The sequence below is a fragment of the Pleurodeles waltl genome, chromosome 4_2 (assembly GCF_031143425.1).
Source record: "Pleurodeles waltl isolate 20211129_DDA chromosome 4_2, aPleWal1.hap1.20221129, whole genome shotgun sequence".
In the NCBI taxonomy this organism is placed as follows: Eukaryota; Metazoa; Chordata; class Amphibia; order Caudata; family Salamandridae; genus Pleurodeles; species Pleurodeles waltl.
Window position 1 is genome coordinate 478230098 of NC_090443.1, and position 26871 is coordinate 478256968.

General features: G+C 46.3%; 1 protein-coding gene across 2 annotated transcripts in view; it reads left to right on the top strand.

Annotated features, from left to right (window-relative positions):
• The window catches only part of RAVER1 (ribonucleoprotein, PTB binding 1), a 251857-nt gene that overhangs the window by 108763 nt on the left and 116223 nt on the right, over positions 1-26871 (top strand). For both annotated transcript variants that reach the window (XM_069231826.1, XM_069231827.1), the window contains exons 9-10: positions 4639-4732; positions 5745-5890. In XM_069231826.1, coding sequence (XP_069087927.1) covers positions 4639-4732; positions 5745-5890 — 240 coding nt within the window. The remainder of the gene's footprint in view (positions 1-4638; positions 4733-5744; positions 5891-26871) is intronic.

Genomic DNA, 26871 nt, shown 5'->3' on the forward strand with positions numbered 1-26871 from the left:
GTGGTTTGGGGATGAAGTGTCCAAGGTTTGTACTGGTTTAGGCTTGATGATTGGTTAAGGTTTCGTTTTATGTAGCTATTGATCAAAAGGGCTTCTGTAAAATGTAATTTAATTTTGAAATCTTTCACAAATCTGTTAGCTCTTCGTAAACAAGCATGTAAATAAACAGTTGACCTACTCTGGCCTTGAGAAATCTGCTTGTTATGGCGAGTAAGACTTGATCCAAACAAGCTATGTTTAGTTCTACTGGCCCTGGCCTGGTGAGCGACCTTTGAAAAGCAGGCAAAGAACCAGTTTTCCATCACTCAAAGTGAATGAGCAATAAAAGATGCCTTTAAATCTTTTTTTGCTTCTCACATTTGCTGTGCGTTCAAAGACAGAGGTCAAATGTCAGCTTATGCCTTGTTAAAAATTGATGCTAATTTTACCCTGGGGATTGGTGTTTACCTGTCTCTTTCTGACTGCAAAGGTAGGTAGTTTTGTAAAATGAACTCTGCCAATTGTGCTGGCCACACAGCATTTAAACAGGTCGCAATGAAATTTAGAAGTATTTCCAAATATCTTTCATTAGTTAGGAAAGCACTTTTAAAAAATCTGAAGTGAGACAGAAACACAGATTTTAACAGGATCAGAATACTTTACTTGGTGATGTGCAAATTCTGAATATTTGTTGAAACCCAAATTTCCACACCTTATCGTTAGTACGCTATAGTTTTACCAGTAAACCTAGTCTGGCAAGTCAGGGGTCATGTGTACCCTATGTGTGGGATATGTGGAGCAAGGATTTAGACTATTAAATCAAAATAATTTTTTTGTACAGCAGATATGCTGCACTCCCCTATTTGGAGGTGCTCATGTGATAAAAAAAATGGCTACTCGAAATAAAATATTGGCTTAGGATCACGCAATATGAGACTAGATTATGGGTCAGGTGCATTAGTTCAGTCCAGTAGAATTTTCAAGTCACTAGGTTTGGTAAAATTTTTATGATATTTTTCTATGCCTGCTTTGGTATACTTTGTATTGTCTCTTATGTAGAGTGAAATTAGTGAGGTAACCCTTGACAACATTCCCAGATTTCTTCCACTTAAAACATAACCACAAAAGGGAGACGTATCTGAATGCAGTACTGACAGAGGTCTAGGAATGCAGTATTACCTAATAATAAATGTATTTTTTTCCTTCCTATTGTAAGTAAATATCCACAAAACTCATTTTCAGCGTTATCTAGCATTATGGATAATTTAGAATTTGTAGTAGTAAATGTACATCCCTAAACTGACTCTTTGGTGCAATTCTAAAATAGAAGCTTTCATTCACCCTCAATTTCTATTATTTTATATTTCAAGATCATACATGGTCTGTACACAGTTGAAAAACATTTTAAACCAATGGTTGGTTGCTGGCCCTTGATATTGTGTGCTTTCAAACAAATTGCGAAACGGATATCTTGTTTTTGGGGCTCTTCCTTCTATGCAAAATTAGTTGAGAAACTCTTCTGACCCTTTTTCTACTTCTATTCAATAAACATTTTTTGGTTTCAGTACTTATTGCTTTGGGGAGTCCTTGAGCAAGGTACATAAATGACCTTGTTGAATTTATTTCCTCTACATTTCTGGAATCGATAGCTTCCCTTGGCTCTCCCACGGATTTCACACCTGTTTTCCCACATATTTCAATTTGGTTGTAAGTACAGAAGAAGTAAATATCTGTTTTCCTAGTGTAAGAAAAAATCCAAATGACTTCTGCTTGCTTGTTATTACCATGACACACTTCTGCTTTCCTTGTTAGAGGAAGGAGCTCTAGGTCTTTACTCCATCGAGGGACAAAATGCAGATGGGGTTTTCTTAGTCGTAGAACTAATTCAGACCCTATTTAACCCCTTTCTGGGACATGAATGCAAACTTTGTGCAAACTTCGTCCTCCAGCAATGCTTCTCATAATGAGAAGGATTGTGAAATGAAGAAAATGTGTATTTGTTCCCCTAGCGAGGAACTAGCCGCAATTTAGATTTGGAATCCAAATTGAGTCTGGCTCCTTGCTGGGGCTCAAACAGTGTTGTGCCCCAGTAGAGAGCCAGAAGGTTTCAAGCTTTATTGTGTTGCACCATATATATAGCGCTTACTAATCCCTATATGGGATGCTGAAGTGCTTGCCTGCATGAGTAGCATGCTCCACTATGTAGGGTCTGTGGTTGCAAGGATATTGTTTTTGTTTTGATCCTATGTTGGAAGTGTTTCCATGTTGTGTGTGGTGACTACCGAGGTGCAGTTATCGTGTTAGGAGACGCAGTGTGTTGGATGATGAAATGTAAGATAGATCTGCAGTTTTGTGGTTCTCGTTATGCTGTTGGATTCCAACAGCTCTGCAGGTCCTTTTATGGCATTTCACTTGATGTGTTAGCTAGTTACTGCACTGAACCGGGTTGTACAGTCCTAGATGTTGTGGTCCTGAAGTGCCATGGTTGAAGGGGAGAGTTGCACGGATGGGCATTTTTATTATCGTCTTATGAGTGTGTGTGAGATGTAAAGATGCATTCCGATTGTATAGATAATTGGGACCGGAGGTGATTGGACTTTATTAAAGTCCTCAAACTGTCCAATAAAGTGACAGATCTCTCCAGTTATTCCATGCCTGTTCATTTGATGGTGTTTGTGTTTTTTGGCTGTACAGTGCTTGTGTTTTTTGGCTGTACAGTGCTGGTGTTGGACAATCCTCATACCAGATTTGTATTATGTGAATTTAATAGATATATGGTATTTGTTGCTGACCTCTACATAGTTTGGTTTTAGTCGAATTGTGAACCACAGCAGTTATATGTGGAAGTATACGACTACATAACGTCACGGCTACCCATAGGTCAGCTTTTATTGCTTACCTGCATAATGAAAGCAGTTTGGTGGTTGTAATTTGTGAATTGCCCTTGACGATGTGACTGTTTTCTGGGCTCAATTACCTGGATGCAGGTGGTACATTTATTTAGGAAATAGCCACGTTTTCAACAGTTTTCGTAAATGTATATGCTCCTGGGTGCTTCTAATGCTGGCTGGTAGTGAGTTCCAGAACTTGGCAACTGGTACTGAGACAGCTGTGCCTCCTACAGATTTCGTACAGTATGGTGGTACGAGAAGTGGTGCAAGCCAGAGTGCAGTGTTATGTTTGGTTTATATTCCTTGAATTTGAGTCGTAGGCATAATTGTCCTTTTTCTTTAAAATGCTTTTGTGGATAATGTAGAGTACCTTGAACTGTGTCCTTCTAGCTATAGCTAGTGAGTGGAGCAATTTCAGGGCTGGGGGTCTGTCTTTATCTTGGGTAAAGACAAAGAAGCCTTTCAGCAGCTTTTTGGATGTGTTGTATTTTGCGGAAAATGAATGTCGGTAGGCCATGATATAGCCTGTTGGCATAGTCGTGCTTGGAGATTGACGATGAGTATGGCTTAAAGTGTATGTTGGTATGAAAAGATGTGACCTAGTGTTTTCATTGTCTATATTCATCAGAAAGCTCAAAAGGCTCTTAAGTGGATCTGTTGTGTCTTAGCAGCTTTTCCTTGGCCTCCCAGGACAGACGCTGTCCTGTACACAACTGCTTCAATTACTTAACATTATTTTGATGGCTTGCACCTACTGCCATAATATAATCTAGAAGGCTTTTCTTTGAACACAATTTTGTTAATTTCTCATAAGGCTGTCTTCTGTAGTGGCTTCTAGCTACCAGCCCCTTCTAGGTTATGATGGTATAGTCACTTCCACCAGTCTTTTAAATCCTCATTAGTTTATCCCAGGTCTTTCATACTCATTTCAGTGTATGTGATAAGCTTTGGTGTTCTATGGTGTAATATTTGAGTGTGATCATAACAAGAACATTGGATGAATTGGAAAGTGTTGCGTAGCATGAAAAGTGCCACAGGCCTTATATCCTCACTTTGGTATATGCCATTGACATACTCCATCCAGCTGTAAGAACAGCTAGCTTTTTATAAGTCTTAATGAAGTTTAGTAGCCACCTTCAGTGGCATTCATGTGTGTAGGTTTCAGTAGCATGCTCAGGATCATATACCTTTCAAGAGAAAAGGACTGCTAGGGCATTGTTTTTTTTACATCTTTTAGATGTGTTGATGAATTATAATGGGAAGGTTTTGTAGTTGGCCTCGGAACCTACAGGCAGGCCATTGAGCCTGGGTTGGGTAGCTTTGAGCCACTGCTAGGCTAAAAGGCAATGAAAAGCCTTCTTGCTGACTCATAAACGTAGAAATGCTGATTTATTTATTTATTTATTTATTTTTTCCTTTTTTTCTCTCCCTTAACTTCTAAGCGATTTCCAAACTTTGGGGAGGCCAAAATCCATTCTGGAGAGGTGTTTTTTTTTTTTTTTTCTTCTTATAATTCCACCTGCAGTACAAAACAGGAGTTCTTTAGGTGAAAGGAGAATGCCCAAGAAAAGATACAGCTTTAGAAAGTTGCATAAGTTGCATGAAAAGGTTCTCCAGAGTGGTTTAGCCTTAATAATTATGGTATAACTTCAACCGGAAGCAGTCCTAGTTCATTAAATGTTCTGCGACCTAAATATTGAATGTTTATGCTGAAAGTGGTGTACAGGCTTTTACCTCTGCAAAACTGACAGTCCTCTTTCTATTGTAGGCATCTCTCCTAGGTGAGCCACCCAAAGACTTTAAGTTCCCACAGAATCCTTACCTGAATCTGCAGGGCCTCCTGCCATCAGGCAACCTTCCCGGTGAGAGCAAGTTGGTGTAATGTACATTGTCAGGCTGTATAACAGGATTTGGTGTTGGGTGGGGACAGACTGGTACAGTATGAATGTAAAAGTATAAATTACTGCAGTGGTACACAATATGTTGTCTTGAATGGGTAGGAGGGCAGTCAGGTGCTGTGGGCAGCACCTCCAGGAAACACAATCATAACTTTTCAACCCTTCTAAAAAATAGAATTTTAAACTTTCCCCAACCTGTTCCATAGCACTGAAATTGGAACGGTAAATAAGCATCTTGGACTATTTTGGAAAGGCTGCATGCAGTTGCCCTGATATTGTAGGACTGGCTTCAGAATAGTTGTTTTGCCTTGCCAGAGTCCACAAAGCCCTCTTTTTCCCTGAAGGTGGAACTTAAGGTAAAAACTGCAAACCTTTCCGTAACGTGTTGTCCATTTTAGTGCTTAATTTGCCCCCTTATGTTGGTGGCCACATTTAAATTCTTAATTTGCTTGTGTTGTGGCATTCATGGGTTTCTAAGCGGTATGTAGACAGTTTCTCCCTTCATGTATTTTTTTTCAAATACTGTGGCCATTGCATCTCTGTGAGCTTCTGTCTCCAAGCTTTTTGAATGTCTTCAAAGGCAATTGTTTTTTTTTTTTCTTCTGTTTTAATATGGGTAAATATGTTGCAGCCTAACTTGAGAATTGCTGCTGTTGGTGTGAAAGACCTTTAAAATATTTGTAATAGCTGTTTTTAATTGGTTGCACAAACGAGGCCCAATTGCCTTTGTAAATGACGGACTTGGCTACAGGGTGGTTGGAGATAGGTGGAAGATGAGGTTAGATTGAAATGTATTTAGCTCATTTTAGGATTAGAAATTGGGCAGGGGACACCAGTACTAGTGGGTCTAATTGGCTGTACCTCTTTGTCATAATGCAATATATTCACGTGTAATCATGGATTGCTTTGCAAGGTGGATTTTGATGTTTTCATATTGTTGATCTTTTGCTGACCCATATCTTCTTGGTTACTGCAGTAGGATCTGGTAAAGGAATTCAGTATTCACAGAATAATGGAGGACTTGGGAACTCTTCCAGTTCCAGAATCCTGCAGTCATCCCTACAGGATTCACTGCTTTCGACTGGGCAGCTGGTTGATAACTTCTCCTTTGACTGCCAACAGGTGAGCGCCTACAACTTCATACCACATTGGAACTGTGAAAGTGTACACAAATCATGTGTAACATTGGTTGTTAGTCATGAAGTCTTTGAACACTGGATAGCTCAGCATGTGTGTAACAGAAACTTTTCAATTTACTATTCTTTCAAGTGACACTTTAAGACCGCAGAATCCGAAAGATGCTGCTTATTTTTAATGATGAAAGGAAACAGCAGACCGATAGGAAGAAACTACACAGTGTTTTTAAATGCCCAAATGACCTTTGTTAGCAAAGGGCTCTCATTTAGCATTTTACAAGCAATTTTCCGCTCCATTCAGTTCTGATTCCCGCACATTGAGTTGTAAATGTAAACTGTGTATCAGCAGTACCAGTGTGGGAAGCCATTGTTAAATTATAGGGATACTGGTTGACTCCATAACTCTTCACCAACAAGCCACAGCTGATTCACCCACCTCACAGCTTAATCTCTTCCTCCACCAGCTGCCACCCCAGTAACCAGCTTTCATCGCCACCATTTGAGTCATTAGATGTAACGTGCAAACTAGATGGTTCTTTAAAGGGAATCCCACACATCTTGCGCCTTAATAATAGTAATAACATATTAAAAATATGAACATTGCGCAACAAACTAAGCGCACAATAACAATGGAAACATTAATTTGCTCAAGGCATTAACGAATGGAATAATACATGCTAGAACAAAATGCAATCATAGTAACCCCACCATAGAAAGTACAGCAAAGTTGATACTGTAAAACATGGAAAGCGTAAAATAAACAAGTTATGCTTCTGCTCGGAGTATTCACCAATATGCTGTATGGTAATGGATTGTAAATACAGCCTCCAGTCACTTGAATTCATAATACAACAGATGTTGTGGAATCCTTCTTGTGCGATCACTGCTGTGCACACCCCTGGAAGTTGGGAATTAAGTGTCCACATCCATCAGAGATTCTCACTCTGGGGAGTTTTAGCCGCATTCAAACCAGACATTCTGGTATCCTGGTTGCAACTTGGAGAGGTGCTCCCTTGAACAGCCATACTTTTGTACTTCATCTACCTAGCCATACTCTATACTCCATCATTCAAAACACCACATTCTTCCTCACTTCTGAAATGCGTTTAAGAACCCAAAATCCTGATCTCCTTTGGAAGTCTACCCTGGTTCCTTTATATGTACACTAACTCCTCTTCATACCATGTTTGGGATGACACACAATGCTTTTCATCTTATCGTCTCTTGTACAGCCCTTGATGTCCCTTAATCTCACCAACATCCACCACTTTTAGACACTCCTTACTCTTTAGCCATACTGGATTGAGTTTCGATCCAGCACACCGCCTCCTCAAACACTGAAATAATGAGTTTGGTTAACACATTCAGAGTGTTAGGGTGAACCCAAAACTTTTCCCAGAGAACCTTCTTCAACACAGTTCATTTGCCTGTTGCCAACTGTGCAGAGGCTTTGACCAACCGGTTCATGATTCCAAGATCATCCAGGAATGTCATCTCCTCCAACACAAATTAAATCTAGTTATCAGTGATTATGGTCGTGGGTATTCCTTCAGACACATAGATGTGAGAAACTCCAGTACACTGTGTGGTCACATTGCTTACACAGCATGCAGAAACCCACTTGGAAGTGTAGTCCACCACCAACAGTACAAACCTTTCTGCTGGTGCCAACAGGTTAAAAGGACACACGTTATCCAATCACAGCTTGACCCCAGGTTCCTCTAGCACATTCAATGGAGAAAGTGGAGCATTCCTCACGACCTTCGATTGTGCATTACCTGCACAATCTCTCACCACTCCTTCCAAGGGTCTGTCCCTGTTAGGCCACCAGTAACGTTCCCTTGCCTTTGCTTTTGTCAGATTCCTTCCCAGGTGCACTTCTTGAGCTAAGTTTACAATTTTATCCCTCAAACCCATTGGAGGAAATATTCGGTCTCCATGAAGCAGCTCACTTGGATCTGTATCTAATTCATCTCTGACAATCCGAAATTTTCTGGCAGCCACATCTATACCCTTCAAGAGCAGCCACCCAGATACCCCATAGTCCATAACGATTTTCCTTCTCATCCTTGGCAACCTCCAACTTCCACTCAGATACTTTGATAGCAGATGCCTTGTTCCACAAAACTGGAAAATTCCTGTCCGTTTCAGTCTCCTGAGTTGTCCACTGGCAAACTGGCCAGTCAGCAGGAATGTTCCTAATCCTTGGCAATATTCCTACAGCCTAAAACTGTACAAAGGGACTGTAGTCCGCCCTAAGGACGAATGGCAAATCCCACAGGAAAAAACTTGAAATGATGCATGGGCCATGTGCATGCTAAACCTTTGCGCTCGATTGCAGAATCTTTCTTCTGCCTATTTCAAGGAACGCGAGGCAAAAGCCACCACCCTTTCTTCTTCCTCGTGTATCTAATACGTGTAGGGAAGTTGGCCTGGTGTGTGGTGGGTACCTGTGGTACTTACACCTCCAGGTAACTCCTCTTAGTGAAGTGTAGGCAATGTCTAGAATCCAGGCTTTCTAGAGGTAGATGTGGTTGAGAAGCCAAGGCTTCTCTAGGAGACATGCAAATCTCATGCAATACTACTGAAGTCACACAGCACTTACATGAAAGAAAACACTTAGTTTTACAAAAATAAAGGTACTTTCTTTTTGGCACAAATCACCACCAAATACTAGACCGGTGGCCCACCCTTAGGACACTAAATATATACACTAGCAATCAGAAATAGCTTAAACGGTTAGAAAACAGTGCAAACAGTAATAACCAATAGTGACACTAGGGGGAGCACAAACCATTATAAAAAAGAAAAAAAAGAAAATGGAATGCAAACAAGGTACCCCCACCTAGTTAACCCCTTCGCTGCCAGGCCTTTCCCCCCTCCTGTGCCGAGCCTTTTTTTGGCTATTTGGAGCAGTTCGCGCTTAGGCCCTCATAACTTTTTGTTCACATAAGCTACCCACGCCAAATTTGCGTCCTTTTTTTTCCAACATCCTAGGGATTCTAGAGGTACCCAGACTTTGTGGGTTCCCCAGAAAGAGGCCAAGAAATTAGCCAAAAAACAGTGAAAATTTCGTTTTTTTTCAAAAAAAAATTGAAAAATGGGCTGCAGAAGAAGGCTTGTGGTTTTTTCCCTGAAAAGGGCATCAACAAAGGGTTTACGGTGATAAAATCACCAGCTTCCCAGCTTTCAGGAACAGGCAGACTTGAATCAGAAAACCCAATTTTTCAACACAATTTTGGCATTTTACGGGGACATACCCCATTTTTACGATTTTTTGTGCTTTCAGCCTCCTTCCAGTCAGTGACAGAAATGGGCATGAAACCAACGCTGGATCCCAGAAACCGCAACATTTTTGAAAAGTAGACAAAAATCTGAATTCAGCAAGGGGTAATTTGTGTAGATCCTACAAGGGTTTCCTACAGAAAATAACAACTGAAAAATATTGAAATTGAGGTGAAAAAAACATCAATTTTTCTCTACGTTTTACTCTGTAACTTTTTCCATTAATGTCAGATTTTCGAAAGCAATATACCGTTACGTCTGCTGGACTCTTCTGGTTGCGGGGATATATAGGGCTTATAGGTTCATCAAGAACTCTAGGTACCCAGAGCCAATAAATGACCTGCACCCTGCAGTGGGTTTTCAATCTATGCCGGGTATACAGCAATTCATTTGCTGAAATATAAAGAGTAAAAAATAGCTATCAAGAAAACCTTTGGATTTCCAAAATGGGCACAAGATAAGGTGTTGAGAAGCAGTGGTTATTTGCACATCTCGGAATTCTGGGGTGCCCATACTAGCATGTGAATTACAGGGCATTTCTCAAATAGATGTCTTTTTTACACACTGTCTTACATTTGGAAGGAAAAAATGTAGAGAAAGACAAGGGGCAATAACACTTGTTCTGCTATTCTATGTTCCCCCAAGTCTCCCGATAAAAATGATACCTCACTTGTGTGGGTAGGCCTAGCGCCCGCGACAGGTTATGCCCCAAAACACAACGTGGACACATCACAGAAAACAGAGGTGTTTTTTGCAAAGTGGCTACCTGTAGATTTTGGCCTGTAGCTCAGCCGCCACATAGGGAAACCTACCAAACCTGTGTATTTCTGAAAACTAGAGACCTAGGGGAATCCAAGATGGGGTGACTTGTGTGGCTCGGACCAGGTTCTGTTACCCAGAATCCTTTGCAAACCTCAAAATTTGGCTAAAAAAACACATGTTCCTCACATTTCTGTGGCAGAAAGTTCTGGAATCTGAGAGGAGCCACGAATTTCCTTCCACCCAGCGTTCCCCCACGTCTCCCGATAAAAATTATACCTCACTTGTGTGGGTAGGCCTAGCGCCCGCGACAGGAAACGCCCCAAAGCGCAACGTGGACACAGCCAAATTGGTGAAGGAAAACAGAGGTGTTTTTTGCAAAGTGCCTACCTGTAGATTATGGCCTGTAGCTCAGCCGCCACCTAGGGAAACCTACCAAACCTGTGCATTTCTGAAAACTAGAGACCTAGGGGAATCCAAGATGGGGTGACTTGTGTGGCTCGGACCAGGTTCTGTTACCCAGAATCCTTTGCAAACCTCAAAATTTGGCTAAAAAAACACATGTTCCTCACATTTCTGTGGCAGAAAGTTCTGGAATCTGAGAGGAGCCACGAATTTCCTTCCACCCAGCGTTCCCCCATGTCTCCCGATAAAAATGATACCTCACTTGTGTGGGTAGGCCTAGCGCCCGCGACAGGAAACGCCCCAAAGCGCAACGTGGACACATCAAATTTTTTCATTGAAAACAGTGCCTACCTGTAGATTTTGGCCTGTAGCTCAGCCGGCACCTAGGGAAACCTACCAAACCTGTGCATTTCTGAAAACTAGAGACCTAGGGGAATCCAAGATGGGGTGACTTGTGTGGCTCGGACCAGGTTCTGTTACCCAGAATCCTTTGCAGACCTCAAATTCTGTCTAAAAAAACACATTCTCCACACATTTCGGTGACAAAGTTCTGGAATCTGAGTGGAGCCACAAATTTCCTTCCACCCAGCGTTCCCCCAAGTCTCCCGATAAAAATGATACCTCACTTGTGTGGGTGGGCCAGGTGCCTGCAACAGAATAAGGCCCAAAACTTGTAGAGATAGAGGGGATAGCACAGCAAGTTTATAAGGACATATTCTTTTATACATCTTTAGACTGACTCTGCTTTGGGGACCCACATAAGTGAGGTGTCATTTTACTTGGGAGGCTGAGGGGAACACTGGGGAGTAGGAATTTTGTGCTGGAGTGGTGATCCTACGAAGAAAAGTCAGGAAAATATGCTTTTTTAAGCACATTGAGGTTTACAGAGGAGTCTGGGTAAGAAAATGTTGGGGGATCCACGCAAGCCACACCTCCCTGGACTCCTTGGGGTGTCTAGTTTTATAAAATGTCTGGGTTTGGTAGGTTTCCCTAGATGAAGGCCGCACACAGGACCAAAAACATAGGTGCCCTCTCCCCCCCAAACACAGGTAGTTTTGTAATATATCGTTTTGATGTGCCCACATACGTCCGTGATGTGCCAAACACAAAAATTTTGAAAAGAAACACAGTTAGGTTATGTGAAAAAGACCCCTCACCCACCAACCAAGTTGGTGGCATGCTTCATCATCGGGGTCCCACCTGAGGCACCTAGCGTGTCACAGGTGTGCTGCGACGCCTGATTACAGCGGAGCAGGTTTTGTCATTTTTACCACACATACTGGTTGGATTTGGCACGAGGGTGAGTGATGGTTCAGTGGATCAAATTTTACTAACCAGAGCTTTCACAAAAATGAAATGCACTGTTAGTAACTGAAAGGCAAAAAACTGAACCAATGACTCACAGCTCGTGAGCTGTAAAGCCGCGACAAGGCACCAACCGCTTTACAGTCCATTCACACAACTTTCATACATGACACACACAAGGCCATTCACACCGCCAGCCACGGGCCCAGCACATTACAACACTCACATTGACAGACAGCGCCACTCAAGGGCCCATCACTTACATACGCCCACATGCCTGATACAACAATCACACCAGCTGATGGGAGTGTGTGGACTGGTGTTTGGCTGGCAGTGTGTTGCAGTAGCCAACAGCAAGTCAATATGTACACTCTCAGCCAAGCCCCACTCCACCCACAATGGCATCATTTTTTTTTTTTTTTTTTTTTTTTTTTTTTTTTAACAGAGGAACCCCTAACTAAGTAGAAAGAATTACAAAACTACAAACACAAAAGCTCTAACTAAGAACATGACAGAAATGCTAACCATGAAACTAAACACATGAAAATACAAAACAGACATGAGTTTACACTCCTGGTTGTTCCCAGAAATTCTTCTGGGTGTGGTAATTCTTAAAACAAGCACCGACACACAGCCCAGGCTTTGAAAGACAATCTGGGCAGTACATTCGAGTCTCCCTCCGGATACCTCTTCGAAAACACACTCTACATTTCTTAGCTGGAAAGTCTTTTTTGGGTGTGGGAGGAATGTGCTCAGCAAAGTGGCGATCTTTCAATCTAGCCACATCCTCCACCACTGCTTCTCTAGGAACTCTGGCCTGTTCCACCACAATAAGGCTCTCTATCACTGACTCCTGAAATTTCACAAATGTCATCTTTGACTCTGGAGACCTATCCCTAAACACAATAAAAGCATTGAAGGTTGCTAAGTGGAAGAGGTGAAGTGCTAACTTCTTATACCAAACGTAAGACTTACGAATAGCAGTATAAGGTTCCAACCTCTGGTCAACTCTATCTACACCTCCCATGTGCTTATTATAATCTAAAATGCACACAGGTTTGCGCACTTCAGCAACCTGGCCCCAAACAGTCACAGGGGAAGTACTCTCATCATGGATGGTACTTAGCATGTAGACATCCCTCTTGTCTGAAAATTTCAAAGCTAGCAGCTCCTCGTTCCGCAAGGCACAGCACTGTCCTCTCTCAAGTTTTTTTACAGACAAGCTCCCTTGGATAGCCTTTCCGGTTAGAACGGATTGTGCCACAAGCAACTGTGTCCACTCTAAACAATTCCTTGAACAATTGCACACCAGTGTAGAAGTTATCTACATACAAATGGTGACCTTTGTTGAACAGTCGTCTACCAAGATCCCACACAATTTTCTCAGTAACTCCAAAAGTGGGAGGACAACCAGGGGGGTCAATATTGGAATCCCTACCAGTGTATACACGGAAACTATACACATATCCTGTCCTACTTTCAGACAGCATATACAATTTAATTCCATATCGTGCCCTTTTGCTAGGAATGTACTGCCTAAAAACCAAACGACCCTTGAAGAGGACCAAAGACTCGTCCACACTTAACTCTTTGCCTGGAACATAGACCTCCGAAAACCGATCTACAAAATGATCAAGGACAGGCCTAATCTTAAAAAGACTGTCAGAATCTGGGTGATCTTGTGGCAAGGCTAATGCATTGTCAACAAAATGCAGCATCCTAAGAAGAAGCAAATACCGATTACGACTCATGGTCGCTGGAAATATAGCTGTTGCCATCAAGGGACTAGTAGACCAATAAGAAGCCAGTGACGGCTTCCTTATCAACCCCATCAAAAAAGTCAAACCCAAAAACTTTTTTAACTCCTCCAAATTTGTGGGAATCCACTGGGCAGCTCTAGAGTGTGGCCTAAGTCTAGCAGCGTTGTCCCTCAAATGCTGCTCCGCATACAAATTAGTCTGCTCAACAATCTCTTCCAAAAACACATCATCCATGAATAACTCAAAGAAATTGATAGGCATAAAGTTCTCTGTATTGGCGTTACACCCCGGGAGACCAGTAAAGGCAGGCAACTCTGGCTGCTCCATGTTTGGGGCAACCCAGACATCAGGTCTTATAACGGGAAACCTTTCAGCCCCAGGTTACTGCACTATTGGCACATCAATGTCCTCCTCTAAAACAGGCCCTTCATCTGCACTGAGTGTGGCTTCATCATCAGAAGATTCCCCTCCAAGAGAAACATCACTGCCATAATCTCTGACTTCCTCCTCTGCCTCAGATGCAGAGTCTGTCTCAGTCATGATCAGACTGTGACTCAAAAAGCATACCAACCACCTGCTGAGCGGTCATCCTGCGGCTAGCCATGATCTCTCCTGCTAAACTTAACTGGACAAATTCACCACCAACAACCAGCACTGTGTAAGACAAGTAACAAAGTGTAGCTTTGTTAGTAAGAGTTATAAACTCAAAAACTATACCGCTCACTTGCCTGAAAAAGCTTGATTCACCAGCAACTACACAGCAATCACCAATGATATCCCACTAAAAATAAATACAGAAAGAAATGCAAATTAGAAATAAGACCAAACAAATATCATTGTGCACAAACCTAAGGACAATTTCACACACAATCCTGCATTTAGTACACCCCCTACAAACATGTCATTCATGCATGGCAACAATACTCCTTTGGAGTAAATTGTTTTTACTTACCTAAAACATGCAACTGTGCAAACTGCAGGTCAACCACCGCCAAAACCGCAAGGAGCCACAGCAAATAAAGCAAAAGCTTTGAACTAGAACAAAAAGGAGGAAAACATTTTTTATCACAAATGCAAAGACTTCTTCAGTTGACAAACACCCCACCATCAAACATTTAGAAATTGGTGCCTAAGTGGATTCTGCCATGGGGGCAGATGGGCCTACTAATAAAATAGACCTGTCTACCCCAAGGAAGCCAGAAAATACCTTTAGTAGTGTGTCCCCATGGAGAGCGACCCTTGCCAAAGGGGACAGCCCTAAAAAAATAAAAAAAAAACAGCACTATCCCTGGTGGCTAAGTGGCTTCTGCCCCCCTTGGGGGCAGGTGGGCCTAAGAAAATAGGCCCATCTGCCCCCAGGGGGTGTAGAAATGGGCAGCAGGTCAATGCCCCCCTTGGGGGGGTGCCCCGTGACCAAGGGGACGCCCCCCCACAAAAATAAACAAATAAAAAAAAAACCCTGGCGTTCTAGTGGTTTCTGCCCCCCTTGGGGGCAGACCAGCCTAAAAATAATAGGCTGATCTGTCTCCAAGGGGTGCAGAAATGGCCTGGGTACATGTGCCCCCAAAGTGGGGGGCGACCCTTGCCCAAGGCCCCCCCATCCACTAACACACACACACACACACACACACACACACTATCCCTGGTGTCTAAGTGGCTTCTGCCCCCCTTGGGGGCAGGTGGGCCTAAGAAAATAGGCCCATCTGCCCCCAGGGGGTGTAGAAATGGGCAACAGGTCAATGCCCCCCTTGGGGGGGGTGCCCCGTGACCAAGGGGACGCCCCCCCACAAAAATATACAAATAAAAAAAAAAACCTGGCGTTCTAGTGGTTTCTGCCCCCCTTGGGGGCAGACCAGCCTAAAAATAATAGGCTGATCTGTCTCCAAGGGGTGCAGAAATGGCCTGGGTACATGTGCCCCAAAGTGGGGGGTGACCCTTGCCCAAGGCCCCCCCCCCCCCATCCACTAACACACACACACACTATCCCTGGTGTCTAAGTGGCTTCTGCCCCCCTTGGGGGCAGGTGGGCCTACAAAAATAGGCCCATCTGCCCCCAGGGGGGGGGGGGCAGAAATGGCCAACAGGTCAATGCTTCCCTTGGGGGGGCGCCCCGTGCCCAAGGTGACGCCCCCCCCCACAAAAATAAACACATAAAAAAAAATCCCTGGCGTTCTAGTGGTTTCTGCCCCCCTTGGGGCAGATCAGCCTAAAAATAATAGGCTGATCTGCCCTCAAGGGGGGCAGGAAAGGCCAACAGTTCTCTGCCCCCTTGGGGGGGGCGCCCCTTGCCCAAGGGGGCACCCCCCCCACATAAATACACATAAAAATAAAAAACCCTGGTGATCTAGTGTTTTCTGCCCCCCTTGGGGGCAGATCTGGCTAAAAAGTAGCCAATCTGCCCTCAAGGGGGGCAGAAATGGCCCGAAAAGACATGCCCCCCAAAGGGGAGCGACCCTTGCCCAAGGGGGCGCCCCCCCCATCCACTACACACACAATCCCTGGTGCCTAAGTGGCTTCTGCCCCCCTTGGGGGCAGATGGACCTAAAAAGAATAGGCCGATCTGCCCCCAAGGGGGGCAGAAAAGGCCAACAGTTCTCTGCCCCCTTGGGGGGGGCACCCCCCCCCCCACATAAATGCACATAACACTATACATCCCTGGTGATCTAGTGTTTTCTGCCCCATCTGGCTAAAAAGTAGCCAGATCTGCCCCCAAGGGGGGCAGAAATGGCCGTAACTAATTGCCCCCCAAAGGGGAGCGACCCTTGCCCAAGGGGCCGCTCCCCGCGTGCCAGAAACAGGTAAGTAAACAAAAAAATAATAATCCCTGGTGTCTAGTGGGCATTCCTGCTGCGATCGGGCAGCAGGAATGCTCAGACACCGGGGAAAAGGAAAAGCCTTTCCTTTTCCCCGGTGCCTCTTTAGCCCCAACCCCCCACCCACCGGGAAGAGATTCTTACCTCTTCTCTCGTCGCCGCACAGGAAGCAAATGGCTTCCTGTGCGGCGAGGATCCCATAATGAAGTCAGCGCGCGATCGCGCGCTGACGTCATTATGGGGGGGTGGGGGGTTCGGGGGTGGAAGGGGAAGGGCTTCCCCTTCCATCCCCGACTTTGGGGGGTGGGAGGGAAGCACACAGAGGGAGCGAGAGCGCTCCCTCTGGGCTGTGTGCCGAGGACGTAGTGGTTACGTCCTCGGCACAGCAGCACTGTGCCGCGGGACGTAACCACTACGTCCGCGGCACAGAAGGGGTTAAGTAAAATGTGTAGCGGAGACCTGGTAGTACTAGAGAACCACAAAGGTAAGTAACACAGTACACCTCACCCCCCACCCAGTGACCAGGAAAGCTGGAGTAAGACTGGATTTTCACTAAACTACCCAAAAGAAGGAAAAGAAGAAAAGAAAGACACCCAGAAAAGACTGCAAGAAAACAGCGGTGATTAATGAAGAAAGATGTGTGGAGACAGGGGACCGGGTCCAAGAGTCACGGAGTCCAGGAGGAGTAGGAGGTACTATCCACCTAGCTGTGAATGCAGGAGTTGGTCGACTGTACTGAAGAACAGCTCAGGAACTCTTCTCCGGCTTCTGGACTGCAGTGCTAATAGATGCAGAAGACGTCCCATGTTGGAAGGAAGATTGCAGACTGGCGTCAGTGCAGGATTTCCACCAACAAGCTCTGGCAAATGCAAGCTCATGGTTAGTGGAAAAGAGGTGCTGCCGGGGACCAGCAAGGCCCAGGAGGACTCAACCCAGGAGGGGAATGTCACAGGGGACCCTCGGTGACACACAGGAGCAGAGGCAGCACCTGCAGGATGGGGACACAGAAGTTACAGAAGGAGCCCACACAGCTCTATAAGAGGATTCCCCGTCGCAGGAGAATCACGCAGGAGGCTGTGCTTTGCAGTATGGAGTGCTGGGGGCTGGAGCTACACATCGCCTGAAGATCCCTTGGAGGAGATGTAAACAAGCCTTGGCAGCTGCAAAAGACATGGTGCACGGGGTGCTGTCCTGCTTGGGAAGACAAAGGCTTACCTCCACCAAAGTTGGACAGCTGGTAGAGAGGACCAAGAGGACTACTCCAGACCACTACCTATGATGCAGGATCTATGCAGCACCACAGGAGAGGGGATCCACGCAGCCGGTTGTCGCTTGTCGTAGGTACCTGCGGTGACTCCTTCACTCCAAGGGAGACTCTTCCTTCTTGTGCAGGCTGAAGAGTTGCAGTCTTCTGAGGATGCAGAGCAATTAAATTGTTGCAAAGCTGGCAGGAGCCCTGGAAACAATGTTGCTGAAACTTTCTTTCTTCTTGGAAGCAGTTTGTTGGATCCTGAATGTTCCGGTCGCAGTTCCGGAGCTCAGAAGTTAAAGTAAAGGTTGGAGATGAGGCCTGTCGGAATCTTGCAAGCCGAATCTGAGGACCCACCCAAGAGAGAGACCCTAAATAGCCCTGAAAGTGGGGATTGGTCACCTAACAGGTAAGCACCTATCAGGGGAGTGTGATGTCACCTGACTGGCCACTCGGGGCGGGGGGCTCTTAGAGTTACCTGCCAACCTTAGAATCAATATGGCAGAACCCAGGGCACCTCTGGAGGAGCTCAGGGCACCACCCCTGGGATGCTGATGGACAGGGGAGTGGCCACTTTCCTTTCCATTGTCCAGTTTCACACCAGAGCATGTACTTTGGCAGGGGTGTCGGATCCCTGAACCAGTGTGGACTGGTTTATGCACGGAGGGCACCAAATGTGCCCTTCAAAGCAAACCAGTGACTTGGGGAGGCTACCCCTCCCAAGCCAGTCACACCTAGTTCCAATGGGAGAGGGTGTTACCTCTCTCTACCAGAAGAAATCCTTTGTTCTGCCTTTCCTGGCTTATTCAGATCAAGCAGCAGGAGGGCAGAAACCTGTCTGGGGGGGTGGCAGCAGCTGGGCTGCCTGGAAAACCCTGCAAGGTTGGTAGTAGCAATGCTGGGGGTCCTCTGAGGAGCCCCCAGAGTGCATGGAATCATACTTCCAATGCTTGCCACAGTATTGGGGTATGATTCTGGCATGTTTGATACCAAACATGCCCAGGTGCGGAGTTACCATTATGTAGCTGGACATAGGTAGTGACTATGCCAAGTACACGTGTAAAATGGCATCCCCTCACTCACAAAGTCCAGGAAAATGGATCAGGGGTTTCTGGGGGCCTCTGCTAGTTCAGGGGTGCCCTCACACACTGGTACCTGCACCCTGCCCTTTGGACCAAGAGGGCCTACCATAGGGGTGACTAATAGTGACCTGTAGTGAAAACTGGTACATGCAACCGTTTCTTGCAGGCTGCAATGTCAGGCCTGCAGAACCCTTTACATGGGCTCCCTATGGGTGACAGAATAACTGCTGCAGCCCATAGGGATTCCCTGAAACCCCATTGCCCTGGGTACCTAGGTACCATATACTAGGGACTTACATGGGGACCAGTATGCCAACTGTGGGGGAAAAAGATTACTATGAACCAAATTTAGAGGAGAGAGCATAATCACTGGGGTCCTGGTTCGCAGGATCCCAGTGAACACAGTCAAACGCACTAACAGGCAGAAAGCATGCCACGAAAGAGGTCACTTTCCTGCAATATGGCTCCCAGTCCTTTTAAACTGTTGTCTGTCTGTTGTCAGCATGGTTTTGTTGGTGATATTGAAGTGCCCAAGGGTTGGCTTCTTGAAAATCTCGCTTTTTATTACTTTAAAAGCCTCACCACACTCTTCTGTCCATCCAAATTGTACTCGCTTTTTAACTGGACCCTGTTAGGTTGCACCACATTATCAAAATTCAGAATAAACTTTTAATAGTATTCAGCTAGCTCAAGAAATAACCTAATCTGATCCTTACAGGATGGGGCCAGAGCTTCTGCAATGGAGTTGACAAGTCTAGTTTGGGACTGATTACTTCCCTGGAAATTGTGTTCTAAGTGTGGCACAGTATTCTCCCCACATTTGCATTCCTCCTTTTTGAGTGTGTGCACCCTTGTCACCCAGTTTACTCAGCATTTGCCTCGATACTTCATGGTGCTGTTGCTTGTCCATACCGTACACCAGGATGATATCCTGGAAGAACATCACCAAATCTGTACCCTCGAACACCAGCTTCATGAGGCAAGGTGGAAAGAGTAGCTAATTACGTGGCTTCCTGAAAGAATTTGGCACAGACATGCACATTTGGGGGGAAATGTACAGATTCCCTCATTAGGGATCAACTTGTGCCTTGCACTAATGATAAAAGTACAGGAGAAACTTTTGAGTTAAAAAAACAAAAAGCTACATTAAAGGAAGGTGTTCATGTGGTAGAAGGCATGGACAACACCAAGGATTGGGTCGACGAAATGCGAGGAGAGCCTATGTGTTTGGACTTACTGGGGATTGCTCAACATTCTGTTGACAGGATGGCATCCCAGATGAGGGACGGAGGTGTTAGCCAGATTGGGCTTTGGGCCAGACTTTATAAAGTGGGTTGGTCTGCTGTACCAAAATCCTATGGCAGTGTAAAAGTTAACAGTACTAAATCTAAACGTTTCTGCTGAGAGCAAGGCACCTGACTGGGATGCAGATTTATCACCCATGATATTTGCGCTTGTGCTGGAACCACTAGCCTAATGTACTGGTGGTGGAAGGGTGGCGGGGGTGATTTTATAAGAAGCTTTAAATGGGAATGCTCATGGGACGAGAGAGTAGAATTCTGCACTGAAAACATATTACTATAGATAGTGCAAGGGGAAACTTCAATGGGCAGAACATTTCTTTAAGGGATTTAGGAAATATTCAAAATATACCATAAACTGTGGGAAATCCTTGGACCGCCAGACTAACTGGGGTCACTTGTATCCCATCACTGTCTGGTAATCTGTAGCCCTGAAGGCTTCCACTATAATTTCAAGAAAACTTCCATGATCCCTTATGGGTAGATGTAGGAAGTTGGCTCTGTATGTGCTATTTCAAAGTAAGGAATAGCATGCACAGAGTCCAAGGGTTCCCCTTAGAGGTAAAATAGTGGTAAAAATAGATAATACTAATGCTCTATTTTGTGGTAGTGTGGTCGAGCAGTAGGCTTATCCAAGGAGTAGTGTTAAGCATCTGTTGTACATACACATAGACAATAAATGAGGTACACACACTCAGAGACAAATCCAGCCAATAGGTTTTTGTATAGAAAAATATATTTTCTTAGTTTATTTTAAGAACCACAGGTTCAAATTCTACATGTAATATCTCATTCGAAAGGTATTGCAGGTAAGTACTTTAGGAACTTCAAATCATCAAAATTGCATGTATACGTTTCAAGTTATTCACAAATAGCTGTTTTAAAAGTGGACACAGTGCAATTTTCACAGTTCCTAGGGGAGGTAAGTATTTGTTAGGTTAACCAGGTAAGTAAGACACTTACAGGGCTTAGTTCTTGGTCCAAGGTAGCCCACCGTTGGGGGTTCAGAGCAACCCCAAAGTCACCACACCAGCAGCTCAGGGCCGGTCAGGTGCAGAGTTCAAAGTGGTGCCCAAAACGCATAGGCTAGAATGGAGAGAAGGGGGTGCCCCGGTTCCGGTCTGCTTGCAGGTAAGTACCCGCGTCTTCGGAGGGCAGACCAGGGGGGTTTTGTAGGGCACCGGGGGGGACACAAGCCCACACAGAAATTTCACCCTCAGCGGCGCGGGGGCGGCCGGGTGCAGTGTAGAAACAAGCGTCGGGTTTGTAATGGAAGTCAATGGGAGATCTAGGGATCTCTTCAGCGCTGCAGGCAGGCCAGGGGGGGGTTCCTCGGGGAAACCTCCACTTGGTCGAGGGAGAGGGACTCCTGGGGGTCACTCCTCCAGTGAAAGTTCGGTCCTGCTGGTCCTGGGGGCTGCGGGTGCAGGGTCTCTCCCAGGTGTCGGGACTTAGGATTCAAAGAGTCGCGGTCAGGGGAAGCCTCGGGATTCCCTCTGCAGGCGGCGCTGTGGGGGCTCAGGGGGGACAGGTTTTTGTACTCAGTCTTAGAGTAGTCCTGGGGTCCCTCCTGAGGTGTTGGATCGCCACCAGCCGAGTCGGGGTCGCCGGGTGCAGTGTTGCAAGTCTCACGCCTTTTGCGGGGAGCTTGCAGGGTTCTTTAAAGCTGCTGGAAACAAAGTTGCAGCTTTTCTTGGAGCAGGTCCGCTGTCCTCGGGAGTTTCTTGTCTTTTCGAAGCAGGGGCAGTCCTCAGAGGATGTCGAGGTCGCTGGTCCCTTTGGAAGGCGTCGCTGGAGCAGGATCTTTGGAAGGCAGGAGACAGGCCGGTGAGTTTCTGGAGCCAAGGCAGTTGTCGTCTTCTGGTCTTCCTCTGCAGGGGTTTTCAGCTAGGCAGTCCTTCTTCTTGTAGTTGCAGGAATCTGATTTTCTAGGGTTCAGGGTAGCCCTTAAATACTAAATTTAAGGGTGTGTTTAGGTCTGGGGGGTTAGTAGCCAATGGCTACTAGCCCTGAGGGTGGGTACACCCTCTTTGTGCCTCCTCCCAAGGGGAGGGGGACACAATCCTAACCCTATTGGGGGAATCCTCCATCTGCAAGATGGAGGATTTCTAAAAGTTAGAGTCACCTCAGCTCAGGACACCTTAGGGGCTGTCCTGACTGGCCAGTGACTCCTCCTTGTTGCTTTCTTTGTTCCCTCCAGCCTTGCCGCCAAAAGTGGGGGCCGTGGCCGGAGGGGGCGGGCAACTCCACTAAGCTGGAGTGCCCTGCTGGGCTGTGACAAAGGGGTGAGCCTTTGAGGCTCACCGCCAGGTGTTACAGCTCCTGCCTGGGGGAGGTGTTAGCATCTCCACCCAGTGCAGGCTTTGTTACTGGCCTCAGAGTGACAAAGGCACTCTCCCCATGGGGCCAGCAACATGTCTCTAGTGTGGCAGGCTGCTGGAACTAGTCAGCCTACACAGACAGTCGGTTAAGTTTCAGGGGGCACCTCTAAGGTGCCCTCTGTGGTGTATTTTACAATAAAATGTACACTGGCATCAGTGTGCATTTATTGTGCTGAGAAGTTTGATACCAAACTTCCCAGTTTTCAGTGTAGCCATTATGGTGCTGTGGAGTTCGTGTTTGACAGACTCCCAGACCATATACTCTTATGGCTACCCTGCACTTACAATGTCTAAGGTTTTGTTTAGACACTGTAGGGGTACCATGCTCATGCACTGGTACCCTCACCTATGGTATAGTGCACCCTGCCTTAGGGCTGTAAGGCCTGCTAGAGGGGTGTCTTACCTATACTGCATAGGCAGTGAGAGGCTGGCATGGCACCCTGAGGGGAGTGCCATGTCGACTTAATCGTTTTGTTCTCACTAGCACACACAAGCTGGCAAGCAGTGTGTCTGTGCTGAGTGAGAGGTCTCCAGGGTGGCATAAGACATGCTGCAGCCCTTAGAGACCTTCCTTGGCATCAGGGCCCTTGGTACTAGAAGTACCAGTTACAAGGGACTTATCTGGATGCCAGGGTCTGCCAATTGTGGATACAAAAGTACAGGTTAGGGAAAGAACACTGGTGCTGGGGCCTGGTTAGCAGGCCTCAGCACACTTTCAATTGTAAACATAGCATCAGCAAAGGCAAAAAGTCAGGGGGCAACCATGCCAAGGAGGCATTTCCTTACAGTAGAGCATCCATGTTTCAAATCAGTCAATGATTTATAAAGCGCGGCTAATCACCTGTAAGATCTCAAGGCACTGTTTGTGGACGTGCTGCTCATTAGAAGAGCCAGGGCTTGAGGTCCTTCCTGAACTGCTTCAGTGATGTCGCCTGCTTGAGGGGTAGCGTGTTCCATGTCTGGGCTGCTAGGTAGGAGAAGGATCTTCCTCCTGCTGTGCTTTTCCAGATTGTGTGAACAGCTGCAAGGGCGAGCTTAGAAGAACTGATATGTCCGTTTTGCACATAGAAGGCGAGGCGGTGGTTGAGGTATGCCAGACCTATTTTGTGTAGTGCCTTGTAGGTGTGGATCAGGAGTTTGTATGTGATGCGCTTGTTGACTGGGAGCCATTGTAGTTCTCTGAGGTGGGAGGAGATGTGGCTGCGTCGGAGAATGTCCAGGATGAGTCTGGTTGCTGCATTCTGGATTCTTTGTAGTCTTGTAGTTTCTTGGTGATGGTGGCAACAGTCCAGTTTGCTAGTGATGTGTGCGTGTGTGACTGTCTTTCTAATGGGGGAGGGTATCCACTTAATTTTTTTTCGCAGGAGTCAAGGGTAGGGAAGCATGAGGATGAGACTGCATTTACTTGGCGGGTCAGGGATAGAGAGGAATCCAAGGTGATGCCTAGATTGCATGTGTGGTCCATGGGGGCGTTTCTCAGTGGGGTGGACCACCAGAAGTCGTTCTAGGCAGAAGGGGTGGCGTTGATAACTAGGATCTCTTGTCTGAATTGAATTTGAGGCAGCTGGCTTCCATCCAGGCGGCGACTGCTCAACTTGTGGAAATTTCTCTTGGCCTTTGCAGAGTCCTCGGACAGGGAGAAGATCAGCTGGGCATCGTCGGCGAAGGAGACTGTTTGGCCTGTGTTGTTTAATGATCTTGGCAAGTGGAGCCATGTAGATGTTGAAAAGTGTCTGGCTGATTGAAGATACTTGGGGTACTCCGCAGCATGTGTTCTGACGTGAACGGTGGTAGTCTGAGACTGTGTTCTTCTTCTGTTAAGGAAGGACCTGAGCCAATCCAATGCTTTATCTCGAATGCCGGTGTTGTGTAGTCTGGTGGAGTGGGAGACTGTGTCAAAAGCAGCAGAGTGGTCGAGGAGGATAAGTACGGCCGTGCCTCTGTGTTCTAGTATGATGCATATGTCATCGGTGGCTGCTAGGAATGCAGTTCCAGCCCTGTGGTTGCTTCTGAATCCGGATTGCCATGGGTCTAGGATTTGGTGTGTCTTGAGGAATTTGAGTTGCTGGTTGAATGCATTTTCCGTTACTTTGGCTGGGAAAGGAAGCAGTGAGATGGGTCTGATTTTTCAGTTCCCTTGGGTCGGCGGTGGGTTTCTTGAGCAGCGGGTTGATCTCTGCGTGCTTCCAGTCTGCTTGGAAGGTGGCGGTCTTGAAGGATCGGTTAATAGTTTGGCAGAACTCCAGTGCTATGGTGGTGCTGGCTGGGTTGAAGATATGATGAGGGCATGGATCAGAGGGTGCTCACGGGTGGATGGAGTTCATGAGTCTTTGGGTGCCCTCTTTGGTGAAGGTGGGGGGGGTGGATCCAGGAGTTCAGGATCTGATGAGGTGCTGGGTCCATGGTGGTGGGCGGTGCGGGTGGGTTTTGGTTCCTGAAGCTCTCGTAAATGTCCTGGATTTTTCAGTGAAAGAAGGTGATGAGGTCGTTGCAGAGCTTCTTGGGAGAGATGGATGAGGTGTCTGTCCTGAGGTTCGTGAACTCTGATGACAAAGAGTTATTTGCTATTGTGAGTGCTGGTGCTGAGGCGTTCTTGCATGGCAGCTTTTTTGGTGGCTCTGATGTTCTGGTGGTACTAATGTTCTGGTTGTGCATTCTGACTATTCTTGTAGGCTGTGCGGTCTTCAGTTGATTTGCTATTCCTCCATTTCTGTTCCAGTCGTCTGCAGGAGCGTTTGGATTCTTGTAGGTTTGCCATAAACCATTTAGGTATTTTGCTAAATTGGTTTCCTTAGGTGGGTTTTGTTGTTGGCGTATTCGAATAACCAGCGGTGTAGATTGTGTGCAGCTTCATTCGCGTTCAGTGGGAGAGAGTGGTTGAGAGCATTGAGTTGTGCTTCTATAACTTTGCCCCAGTGTCTGCTGTAGGGGAAGGAGGGTGGAATTGTGGCATGCCATCTTCTTTCTGAAGGTAAAGTGGATGTGCTTGTGGTCATTCCTTTGGTGTTTAGAGGTGTGAGATGGTGATGTTCCCTGCTGAGGAGTCTGGGTCGAGAATGTGTCCGGCTCTGTGAGTGGAGATGTTGACTAGTTGTTTGAGGCAGAGTTTTGTGAGGTTGTCCAAGAGGTTTGTAGTGTTGGGGGTCATTGTGGGTATCAAGGCGGAAGTTGAGGTCAGTGAGTAGGATGTAGTCAGAGGAGGTCAGCAATGTCTCTGCAGAATTGGGGTTGGGGTCGGGGGTCCAGGTGGCCTGGAGATGAAGGTGCCATGGAGGGAGGATTAGGGGTTGGTCTGAATCTGGAAGTGTAGGTGTTCATGAGTTGACTGAGACTGACTCATTGGTGGTTGTCAGGCGGAGGTTGTTCTTGTAGACTATGGCAATGCCTTCTCCAGACCGGTTGGCTCTGTCCTTTTGAATGATTTTGTAATTATCCGGGATGGCCGTGGCGTGTCTGGGGGGAGAGACGGGGGTGATCCATGGCTCTGTGAAGAAGGTGACGTCCAGGGCTGTTGAGTCGAGGAAGTCCCAGACTTCTATTGCGTGCTTGACAAGGAAGCGTGTGTTGAAGAGTATGCACTTGAGGTAGTCCGTGCTTGGTGCAGTATAATGGTGGTCCTTGGAGGGTGCAGGAGCATGCATGGCATGAAAAAGGTCCATGAGTGTTCCTGGGGCCCGCTAGGTGGCAGGCTGGGGATCTTTCCAGGTTGAGGGCACAAAGAGTGCTGGCGTCGAACCGGCAGATGGAACGATAACTAGGGTCTGTGGTGCTGGACGTGGTCCAGGCGCATACAGGCTCCCTTTTGAGACTGGGACGGCTGTGGGGGGTTTGGGGGGGGGGGGGGGAGAAACGGTCAGGTGGGAAGCGTAAGGGCAGAAAAATTGCATTTCAAGGGGGGGTGGGGCAGCAGTGGGGTGGGAAAAACGCAGGAGAGTGAAGGGAGGAAGAAAGACAAAATGGAGAAAAATTGAATAAAAGACTGAAAAAGAAATAGAAGTAAAGTCAGGAGTAAAGAGAAACAGAAGATACTTGTGAATGGCCACTAGGCCACCAGGGATGAGGTGCAGGTGGGCTTTGAACTGAGTCAGGCAGGCTCTCAGTTCACTTGTGAGAGAGGCAACAGGTGGAGCTGCATAGGGAAGGGCAACAGACACTGACCAGGAGGTCAGAGGAGAACGCTTCCATCATCTCTTATGGGCACAACAGCCATGTTTAAGCTGGTCGCATTGCACTGGTCTGTGTGGAAAATGTCCCTTATTGGGTACCATGTTTCTTCTGGGAGCTTGAAGTGAAATGAAATGGGAAGCCTCCACGCATTGCACTCACAACTTTAACAAGGGCCTTCAGAGGTGTCTTTGGGGAAAATCACCCTAACAGATTTACAAAAATACTACTAGGCATTCCAGCTGGTGGTTATCAACGAATGGGCCTTTGTTAACCCGCACCCACCTCACCCCTTGAGACGTTGCTTTGGGTGGACAGACACTCAGTGTTGCTTAAAGGATACTTCTTCAGCTTCTTGCAGAGGAAAAGTGAGACAACAATTGCCTGCACCTTCACAATTAGTAGTAAAGGCTTGGAGCATGGTAAAAAAAATACTATCATGGGCTGATGCTTTGATGGAGGA